Consider the following 11,388-nt stretch of genomic DNA (forward strand, 5'->3'; position numbering starts at 1 on the left):
TGGTGAAACTTGTTTGAGTTAAGAGATTGGAATTTACAGGAATTTATGTAAAGCAGGACGCAGAGTTCATGTATGTACTAATCGGAAGTTGGGTTGACTGAAACGAATTTCGGGGTATTTCCAACAAACTTAAGGACAGGCTAGTTTTCAAGCGTCATTAGTCTACCAGATTAACCGAACCTAACCTTTTATGACAGCACTCTTACTTGCTCTTGTCAACTTGTCGACTTGTGGTTCAAGAGGCTTAGCGTTGTTCCACGAATATATGTTACACAACAACATTTCCTGAGTTAGGACAAGTGAAGTCATTAACAAGTTATAAGGCCTTCAAATAGCTATGTAATAGATAACTGGATACGGAACACAACTACATAGATCTTTTGAGGACTAAAGCTAAGCCCACACAATGGGAATTTATTTAATATTAAATTAAAATTTCCAAAGTGAGTTATTCAAGCGAAGAGGAGTAGCGTATCCTTCACTCCGTCCATAGAGAGATGACATTCACCAACCAACGAAATATATGTATATGCTCCAGGGAGCGGCAAATGAGGGAAAGTCCACGAGATGATGATTAAAATACAAATATGCAGAGCGATTATGGCACGCAATGAACTATGGATCTTGCAACTTATAAGTTAAAGAAAATAAAAATCTTAGTGTAAAAATTTATGGCCTACAAACCTATCAGCAACAACATAGCTAAAGGCTGAAATGGAATAAAAAACAAAGCGGACAACCAATTAAGCAGGTAAACCAGTGTAAACAATTTGCCAAAGAGCTATGAAGAGGAAGTAAAAGAGGAAAATTATTGCAAATAAATGTTTTGAAATACATCGAAAGCAAAACAAATCTTGACGGTTATGCAAAAAACTGTTAATTAATTTTTTATCGTAACTAGTGCTTATGTACTTAAAAGTGGCTGGTTGCAGTAATTTGTTAAAAAAAAAACTAGTTTCAAAAGCAACTGGACCAAGAGTAGTTAGTCCAAAAGCAAGTGGTCCGAAAGTAACTAGTCCAGGAGTAACTAGTCCAAAAATAACTGATCTGGAAGTAACTAGTTGCAAAGTAACTGGTCCAAAAATAACTAGTTCAAAAGTAATTACATCCAAAAGTAACTAAACCGAAAGTAAATAGTTTAAAAGAGCAAAGTAATTGGTTGAAAAGTAACTAGTTTGTAAGTTGATAACAGTTTCTGAACTAATTTGCAAGTTTTAACGAAATTGTATTTAATTTTCAGTTAGTATATGCGTGTAAGCAGATGCTCGACACCACCCGGTGCCTTTTGTCTCTCTCTAATGACCTGGTGCTACACAGTGATTGTAAAACTCCACCGTGCAGTGGTATGGTAGACAGGTTTACGGAAATCCACTTACCGGAAGGCTCAGAGGCTCGCATAACGGGCGCTCTAAGAACCACTCCAACGGCGGCTCTTGAACTGGTGGTAAGTCTGCCACTTATAGAACTCTTCGCTGATAGCTGCGCAGCAAAAACGGCGGAGCGACTATTCACATAGATAGCTCGGGGGGTAATGACGGGTTGGCAAGCACCGCTACATGATCCCACTTTTTAGTTGAGAAAGAAGATTCAAGGTAAACATAGAAAAAGATGGATTTTGCAAACGCATGTTAACTACACACAACACTCTAAACAATTCCAGAGTCAACATCTACGTAGACAGCCAAGCAGCAATCAAAGCAATAACTTCGTATCGCATATCGGCCAGAAGGAAGCAGGGCAGCTATAGAAGTGTTGCCAGAAGTAAGCAACTTCCCTTTTACTGGGTCTAAGATCACAAAGGTATCGAGGGCAATGAAATAGTAGACGAAAAATACAAGAATTTTAACATACTCTCCGGCCACACCCAGAATATATTAAAATTCGCGTCATGCGGAGGCATCTCTTGGACCTAGAAACTGAATTCCACCTGTTATCGCAAAGTCCTAAGCGCCAATAGCGTTGGTTTCAGGCAAGTCAAGTTCTGGTGGAGAGCTCGGGAGTGATGTTAAGCTTTCTGATGCTTCACCGACCACACTGTCGAAGAACTAACGGTCAGTGCTTGCAGCTCCAGGCGAAAAGCAACGGAAACTTACGAAAAGTAAAAAAATGACTCGTCGGGTATAGTCGATGAAGCGGAATGAGACGCAGCTTAGTTTTAAAGTATCATTGTTACTGTTATAGGTACACTTGAAGGACTACGACTATAACGAAACAGGTGCATTAAAGTTATTGATCTCATCTGAAACGTGTTGAAGAACGTGAGGTATTAGTAGCTCGAAACTTCTTCTTTGACTGTCCAGCTGCCGCTAGGACTTGATTGTGCTCAGATTGAGCCACCTTAACAGATTTAAGCAGACTTGACCGACTTCGACGATACATAAGGTCTATTGGTTCACACCTAGGACGGAGTCCGCGGGATTTCCGCGTTGGTTAGAGTCTGGAAACCTTTAGCGAGGTTTTATATATTTTTATAATTTTTAATGATGCCACTTTTGTGGGCGTGATAATGACCTAGTCAGTTATGGGTCTACACTGGCCTAATATATCATAAAGCATACATTCAGGCGCTAATTTGTTGAAAATCGCATCTAACTAATTTATACAGGTAAATTTTAAGTGGAATCTTAGTGGAACCCGTTATGAAAATTTCGCAAAATGTGTTTGTGTAAATAAACAGGAGGCTAAACATGTATGCATAATATATATTAAATGTAAATATGCTTATGTAAGTGTGCGTGTGTGTGTGTTGTGATGACAATCACAAGTCGAGTGTAAAATTTAAATGACAACAGAATTTTACCACACTGACACATAAATATTGTGGCATAAATACATTATATGTAAATATGTGCATACAACACAAATATAAATAAGTGCATGTGTGTGTGTGCTCACATACGATACATATATGAGTAAACATGTGCTTAGTTGAATTCCTTTCAACACATGCCGCACACACACACACACATACACACCCGTAGTATGAATAAACATAAAGTAGCAAGCTTGTGCGCCTAAAATTATGCTAACTCGCCTTAAAATATGCAAACATACGAAGATAAACACTCGGCACACACTTCGACAGCAAGCGAGCGAATGTTTCTGCATAAACAGACACAAGTATAAATAATTTCGAATTATTGTCAGCATGCTTAGTACCTTGTGCTTGCAACATATGATTTGTAAATGAAATCTAATAATAATTAATGCAATGCAGCACAGTTATGAAATGCCAACAAAAACAAAAACATATTTAGTAATTTTGTTGCACGTGCGTCCACGTACACATATGTAACTTTACATGGAAAACTGGCTGTGAATAAATAAGGAGGCACAAACTTCGAGTGGAGTCGAATATAAGATACCGTTGCAAGATGGAAGAGCAGTGATGCTCGAAAAGAAAACCAGGTGATTGGAAAAATTCTTTTTAAAAAAGGGTTCGAGTATACTTTACTGGCGAATTTATGGACCGGTTCCACCTATTTTGCTAACATGAGGGATCTTACTCAAAGGCATCGGAGGTCGAACCGATGAAAACTAACGGAAATTTAAAAAAGATGCGATTTTTACTAACGATACACCTGCTAAACTTCGCTAACACGTTCGAAAAAACGATTTTTGGTTGTCTTGTTGTCTTCAAAGTATATCTCCTTAGCGGCGTAACCTCCGCATTCGACTCTTTTCTGTACAGGAGAGTCTTTTTAAGGTTTGCTAACAAGAAGAAGCCGAACAGGATATAGTGGATGAAACAGCAGGTCGTAGCCAACCAATTTGAGTGTGGCGCCGTCGAAGTTGTGACTTTTCATAGTGGAAGTTTTGGTGTTTTATCTACAATTTAGCGTTGAATCGACCCAAACATTTGACTTTAAGGAGTCATGTGATCGATTTGCCTTATATCAAGTAATCCATGTACATATATCACAACTTCTGAATCCAAGAAAACGGTGGTCATCAACTTTCGGATCGAAAGACAAGGCTTCGTCTTTTTACGAGCACTTTCGTCGTATGAAATCCACGGTTTCGACTATCTCTTGTCCTCTGGTTTATACTAATATAATAATACTTCTTCGAAGCTCACGCAACAATGTCGAAACTTCTTAGTATCGCCCCACTACGTCAAAAGCTGGGGAGTGTTCGTCTCAAGAAGTGAGTCGAAATACTTTTTCTACGGTACGAATACATTTCTTTACAATTCAAGACAGATCTACACTTAAAAACGGCTGAGGAACGTTATTCTGGACAAATCGGACCGGTTCCGGTTACGTAGACACGAATGTCGTGGAAAGTGCGAACAATCGTTTTTCTTCCACCATATGTATTTCAGAAAAATAACTGTAAGTTTAGCAGAGTCTCAATTTTCTCACTGGACTTTGAAGTAGAATTTCAGATCGCGAGACAGAGAAGAAAGAAGAGAGGTATGCTAGGCTTTCCAACAGAATTTCTAATCAAAGGTAACATGAATCGGTTGAGAACCTAACCTCACTACGGGAATGTAAGGAAGACAAGGAACAAGGACAAAGGATGACTCAAATGAAATATTTTTCTTAAAGCCTCTTTCATTTCTCATCACTCGTTGGTACCAAAACTTGAACCCATTGTCGCCAAATTGAACTAATTTCATGCCATCGATGGCAGCTCAGTACTCAACAGCAGCATTTCGGCTCCAACAAATATTCGCACAACTATTGAGGAAATTAGAAAATGCCCGGCATTTACTAGCAAACTAAATTACAACACCTCCAAGTAACAAACAACACACACAGCTGTAGACGAGTGCATAGGAGCGTCCGTGTTTTGTTCGGATTATACAAGAAATTGATAATTATTAGGTTGATTGGACAGCTGTGAAGCTGCAACAATTCCTGCTCCACTCACACGGCGCTATTTTTGTTAGTGTGTGTAAGTGTGAACGCCTGTGCTTATGCAACAACAAGTTGTTTATTTGGTTTACCTCTCATATTCGTGGGCCATTGTTATTCGTGTCACCACGAAAGCATCGAAGCCTACCAGCTTCACCGGTCGCTTGTCATTCGGCATACCATGTACGTTGTGTTAATTGATTTTCCTCTGCAATGCTTGCACTTTTGTTGCAGCTGGAGGGTAGAGGTTGAGCTGAGGATAACTACTTTCTGGCTTCGATTGTCGCCCGAGTGTTTGGATTGTCGGTGCCGTTGGATGCCTAAAGCTTTAGGCTCACGGTTACATAAATGTATAAATGTGTATGTGTGTGTAAGGGCATGGTAATGTTGGATATTATTATTCTTGCCGATTATATTAAGCTGATTGGAGCATTGCGAAGTGAGATAGAATTTTCGCAACACTCGCATGCATTTGCTGTTGTAACTAGCTTGCGGTTTTGGGCCAAAGATGAAACACTTCCAGCTTCATTATAACATATATCTCATTATAGCAAATATTCCAACATTTAACGTGGAATGGAATGGTCGTTGAGCTTAAATGCGCTCAATTATGATAATTTTAAAGAATACCAAATAAAACGAACGCTTCAAGATTGCTGAAGGAACGAAGCAATAACATATGTTCTGTTATGGAACCCCTTCCCCTTTCCCTATGGACCGACTTATATATATATAGGAACGGTTACCTTCCCCTATGGACAACCCTGTCGAGGCAACTCTCTTCAATTCCCACGACTGCCGGTTCTACATACCGGAATTGACTCGGATTTCATCCGACCAAGGGCAGTCTTTTCGGCGATCTAACCCCGTTTGGATCGGTGAGTATTATTTTAGGCAACTCTCTTTTGAACCTACCGTTAAGTGACTGTGTTGGAAATTCCATCAAAACGGTCTACATTTTTTCTACAACAACCGGAACAAGCTTTTGTAACAAGAGGCCTTGTAACCGCGATTTAGATTCGGTCAAGTAGTGTTATCTCGATAGCTTTCCTTACAACTACTTGCCTGATGTGAAAAGACTACAACGCAAAGACCTCCTCTGAACTGAAAACCCCTATGGGAGTCGACCATAACCTCAAATTGTATTTAGAATAAATGCCATCTTACAAAGCGGGAAAACAGCTGGAACGTTAGAGTGGATTGGGTCAAAGTTGTCTACGACGTAAAAGCGTCAATCAGCGACCTTAGTGGCGTTGCCAGATTTTGCACTGAAAGCAAGGGACTAGATAGGCCGTTCCCACGACAATCGAGTCTACATAACCGACACGTACCTTTGGCAATATTACTCCAAATTACTTCAGAGTTGATTTCCGATCCTAAAACAACAACATCTCACGTAGCATAAAAAGGAATATGTGTAAACTGAAAAAGAGTACTAAGCAACATAACCAGGCGATATTAAAGCTTTGTTTCAAATCAGTCAATCTATAGTCCAAAATAAATCTAACCTCAATTTTCGCATATGTATTTTCAAGCAAATATTATTCACATAACTACTTTGAGAAAATTACTTTTCTCTTTTGAAAGCTTTTCATGTTAAAGTAAAAAAAATACTTTCTTTTGAAATTAAAATTTCAAAAAAATATAAGCTAACCTCAAATCGTTCATTTACATACATACATATGTAAGTACATAAATTTCAAGTTAGAATTATTGCGTAAAAGAACTGCATTTAAAATAACGGAATTTATAAAGAGAAATCAGCAAACCTCTTAATAGACGACAGCAGAATTACAAGGAGTTAAATATATTTTTCAAATTTTCAACGAAAAAAAAAACAAATAAAATGTCACGCTTAAGTTATGCTGCGAAAATATGGATGCAACCGCATCGATTGGCGAACACCTTAACAACGCTGAAGCGAGTCATTTCCACCACGGCGCCAAAACCGAACTTCAGCAGCCACGAAATGCCGTTAGCCAACGAAGCGGTGCACGTTTTAGCGAAATCCGAGGCGGTGGTGGATAGTAGTGTACCCAACAAAAGCAATAATCATGATATGAACGATGTTGTGACTGTGGACGAGGCGAAACCGACTACAACCAAAGAGGAAAAGCTACCCGAAATGACAATTGTGGACATAAATAGCGGCTATGGACGTATGGACTTCGAAGATCGCATGGCACATATGGATCTGGAAGAACGCATTAACGCAGCTAAACAAGACAATAGCCCAGTGCTGCCTTTGGTGCGCACAATGCCGACGGTGGTCAATATCGATGGCTACGGCGACGATATGATGTACGAAAACATGCCTGATTTGATTTTGCCGCGGAAAATGTCCACAAAAGTAGCTGAAGAAACTGAAGATGGAGCAGCTGCGAAACCAGTTGATGATGGTGCTGTAAGTGCGGTGCCAATGGCGGCTGAAACAGTGCCAGCTGCAAAAGGGCCCAAACAGGAGACAATAATAGACGCTGAGGAAGCAATTAAAGCAATTGGCGTGGATAACGCAAGCAGTGAGCAGAAGTTTGCGGCAGCCAGTTCAAAGGTAGCAAAAAATACCATCAACGATGTGGAAGTAATTTGCGAGGCGCCGGTGGACATAGATGCCTTCGCAAATGAGGAGGAGAAAAAGCAGGGCACTGTCGACATTGACGCCTATGGCGATGATGAGCGCTTTAAATTGCCACCGATACCGAAGGAGCGTAACAATGTATTCGAATTTAAAGGCATCAAGATCATTATGCCCAAGCGTATGCTGCGCGATTCAACTTATCGCTACCGCTTGGATCCAAACGATAAGGACAAAGCAGACGATATGCAAATCTGCGTTTATGAGAAGTGAATCTACAAATGTTGCAAGGATATTTTATGCAATTATCTTTTTCAAATTTTTATGTCAGTTTGTAAATATCATGTCATTGGTAATGTATTTTTAATAAACTTAACTGTTTAATAAACATAACAAAGCTCTGTCATATAGTAACTTATTACTACAAAAAACACTATACTACTATATACTACTACGTCGTATGTCGTATTAGGTACGTAGCTTCTTTGTCAACTGTGTGCTACTTCCTACCTTTCTACGTTTGTCCTTTCCACTTTCATCGCATGGACTTTTGCCCTCTTTCACTTCACGATTTATTTTGTAAGCCGCTGTCATGCGTTTTATATTCTCCTTGTACACAGTTTCGTGAATAACTATACGATGTGGATAATCTTCGCCCAGCACACAGCCATATTCGCGTTGTGCGCTCAAAGTTGCCTTCCAAGGTTCATAAATACACCCTGCTGGGTACTTGGCAAGTTCAGGTACATATTTTCTTATGTAAGCGCCAGTTGGATCGGTTTTCTTGCCGAAAGCAACCGGACTGTAGACACGAAAGTATTGATAAAAGAATGCTGAGGCTGAGAGCCACATCCAATTGCCGGCATTCAATGCCCAATCCTGATCGAGCAGTAATTCTTCGAATACTTTTTGGCCCTCCTCCCAAGAGATCCATAAATCACCACGTGTTAGAAAGCATGCAACAGCGTGGCGCGCTAAATGATGGATCCAACCCTCCTGACGCAATTGACGCATTATGGCGTCTATAAATGGATAACCCGTACGCCCATTCGTCCAAGCTGATAAATGTACTTCGTTGGTTTCCCATGGTATTTGCATGCAGAATTTATTACCCAACATACGATCAAAATTTGGCTCAGACGCTGCGGCTGTGTAGTAAAATTCACGCCAGAGCAATTGTCCTAACAATGATACGGGTGGTTTGGAATGTTTGGTTTGGCGCTTAAGTATCGACATTAAACGCTGATGAAACAAGCGTGAGCTGAGGCAACCAAACTTCAGGTAGGGACTAAGCACAGTTGTGCTGGGTTCAAGCGAATTCGGTGCAGTATTTGGTTTCTCAAAAGCAGCAACCCATGATTCGTTGCTCAACGAAGCATCCAAACGGCGTAAACCTTCCGTCTCGCCTGCAATAAGATTTATATGCAAATTAACAAAGACTTCCAAGCCCTGCTAGTACTTACCGCCAACAAATTTGTTTTCTCCTAATTCCTCGGGCCGCTTCACAAGTTCGTCTAATGTCGGATATGCATAGCAATTCGTGTTTTCTTGCTCCATTGTATCCTTGGGGGGCTTTTGTTCATCTGACAATCTCTCGGGGTTCGCCACCGGCAATGGCACATTTATTTTTTCGATAACGCTTAAAAATTTCTGATACGTTAGTGGCGCATTGCCACCATTTCTTTGAATTACTAAATCTGGATTATATATGGTATGCGAGCAAAATGCATCCACTTTTACTCTAGCTGCCTTAGCCAAACGTTGAATCTCTGCATCACGCTTCAATGCATATGGCTCAATATCACTTTCAAAGGTTAGTAAACTCACACGCCACTCCTTAAAGATGCGTTGAAAAACTGTAGCTGGTGTACCGCGCACCACATATAATTGCGTATTTAATTTCCGTAAATTTGTGTCCAAGTCTGCTAGTGTTTGTTGCAGAAAACGCCAACGGTTCGCGCCAACGCGCAACCATTCCAACAACGCAGTATCGAGTATAAAAATCGGTCGCACGCAATATTTTGTGGGTTGGCTTACTGCTTTGGAGAAAACCAGAGCTAATGCTGGGTTATCATGTACACGTAGTCCTTTGCGAAACCAATGCACCAACGTAATTTTTGACTCCATGGCTCATTGCCGGAATTAAATTCAAATTTTAAAATTTTACGCAAGAAAAATGCACTTGACTCTGTCAAATAGCGGAACAAATAACAGCTGTTCTTGTAAAATTGCATTCCAATTCCAATTGGAAGTATATATGAAACTTGGCAGCACTCTTCCCTATTTACCGGACTTGTTGCAGAGATATTATACGTTCTCTGCTTGTTTCTCAATCAAAACGCACTCGTTATGACATCTAAATTGTAGCTCACTTTTAAACTCATTAACTTCATTACTTCTCTTATTTAAAAGTTGTTTGTGTACGTAAAAAATTAAATTAACATCTGATTTTGCAACGAAACCTCCCGCTCAATGGGAAAGAAACAACACTGTGTGATTTACTTGCGTTTGCTTTAACAGCTCATTCGTGAATTCCAATCAGCTTTGTGGATTTTGACGTTTGTCTTCCGATTTGACAGTTCTCTGTTTTTTAATTTTTCTTATTTGTTTGCAGATTAATTTTCGTTGAACGGCTTCCAGTTGATTCTTGTACAGGTTCTTGTTCCCGCAGCTCATATTTCATTCAAAAAATTACAGTTTACACCGTTTAGCAGCCGAATTAAAGCAAAGATAAGACGAAAAATCTTGAGCAGAAAGTTTTATGCAAAAGAAGTGCCTGAAATTCGCCTTTTAAATGTTTTTATTAGTGAATACAGAAACGGTTGCAAAAGTGTAGTGAAAGCGGTGAGCGTGTGTGCCTAGCGTACTGGGAGATACTGGAAAACAAGAAAAAAAAATTGCAAAAAGTGACGCGGGAGCAAGGCGTTAAAATATGTGTTTTAAATGAAATAGAAGTAATTACAAAATTATAATATATACTTTGCAAAGTGCGTATTATGTGTGAATGCATAAAATATGCGTATCAACTTGCAATTAGCTTATTTGGGCCTGCTATCGGTGACGAGGTAAGCGCAAAATTTGCTGACCATACACAATTGCATGCAATACATACATATATCGAAATGTATATTCAAATATGTTTTACAAAATATTTACATGTCTGGTTTGCTAATAAAATAAATTAAATATTTTTCTTTTCAGTTGTTTTCTTTTCTTTGTGTTTCTCACAGAGAATGCTAAATTTGTAGCTGCATGTAGTGATGAATCGACAACGCTTCCTGTTGAAGCTGGCGCAGCTGTTGAACACAAAGCAGCTGCTGCACCGCCGGCAATAGAGGCGCATGCAGAAATTATACCGATAAATGAAGAAGTGGAAAAATTAACAAAAAATGAGGGTGAACATATTCAAACACCACAAACAGCTGCTCCAGCTGCTGCTAATGCGCCGAACAATGTTTTCGACGATAGCACAACAGAGCCAGTAACAGAGTCGGCTGAAGGTTGGCTGTTGCCAAGTAGTGTTATGTATAGTGCAAGTGCAAGTGATAATGATAGAAATGATATAATACGTGAAAAAAGTGCTGTAGTTATAAATGAAGCCGTTGAACCAGCGCATCAAAACGAGAATGAGGAAATGATCGCTGTTGCAGTTGAAGCACCTGCCTTGCTCGATGATGACTTGCAAAATGTGCAAGCAGAGCGCGAGAGCGTGCAGGAAAGGTAAGTCATTTTATAATCTATTTCTATATAACTTCTGAAGAGTAAACATGCATTTAATCACCATTTCACACAGAACTTTCTGATTACTGATGAAATTCGTTCAGTAATGTTCTTTTATTATGAAATGTAGCGATATCAACTTATTTTTATATTTTTTTTACAAATGCGACAATTTACTTGCGTTAAACGTTTTAAATAACCATTTATGATACATGTTAAATAATACTTAAGTGG

The 11,388-nt window shown here is 39.4% G+C and overlaps 2 protein-coding genes across 4 annotated transcripts in view; one reads left to right on the forward strand and one right to left on the reverse strand.

The window, feature by feature from the left end:
• The window catches only part of LOC105230770 (cryptochrome-2), a 92,414-nt gene extending 82,066 nt beyond the window's left edge, over positions 1 to 10,348 (reverse strand). For 2 of the 3 annotated variants that reach the window (XM_029552258.2, XM_029552257.2), the window contains exons 1-2: positions 8,898 to 9,785; positions 7,945 to 8,840 (exon numbers count right to left, since the gene is read on the reverse strand). In XM_029552258.2, coding sequence (XP_029408118.2) covers positions 7,945 to 8,840; positions 8,898 to 9,561 — 1,560 coding nt within the window. In that variant the 5' untranslated portion in view covers positions 9,562 to 9,785. Of the gene's footprint in view, positions 1 to 7,773; positions 8,841 to 8,897 lie in introns of those variants that run through there. The other variant, XM_011211743.4, reaches the window with a different exon arrangement.
• Positions 6,540 to 7,745, forward strand: LOC105230769 (uncharacterized). The gene has a single exon (XM_011211742.4). It carries the CDS (start codon positions 6,706 to 6,708, stop codon positions 7,705 to 7,707), a length of 1,002 nt encoding a protein of 333 aa, XP_011210044.2. The 5' UTR covers positions 6,540 to 6,705; the 3' UTR covers positions 7,708 to 7,745.
• Positions 10,349 to 11,388: the final 1,040 nt, after the last annotated feature.

Source organism: Bactrocera dorsalis, chromosome 1 (genome assembly GCF_023373825.1).
Source record: "Bactrocera dorsalis isolate Fly_Bdor chromosome 1, ASM2337382v1, whole genome shotgun sequence".
In the NCBI taxonomy this organism is placed as follows: domain Eukaryota; kingdom Metazoa; phylum Arthropoda; class Insecta; order Diptera; family Tephritidae; genus Bactrocera; species Bactrocera dorsalis.

Coding starts and splice junctions, on each gene's coding strand:
- LOC105230769 (XM_011211742.4), top strand. CDS start 6,706: ATGTCACGCTTAAGTTATGCTGCGAAAATATGGATGCAACCGCATCGA.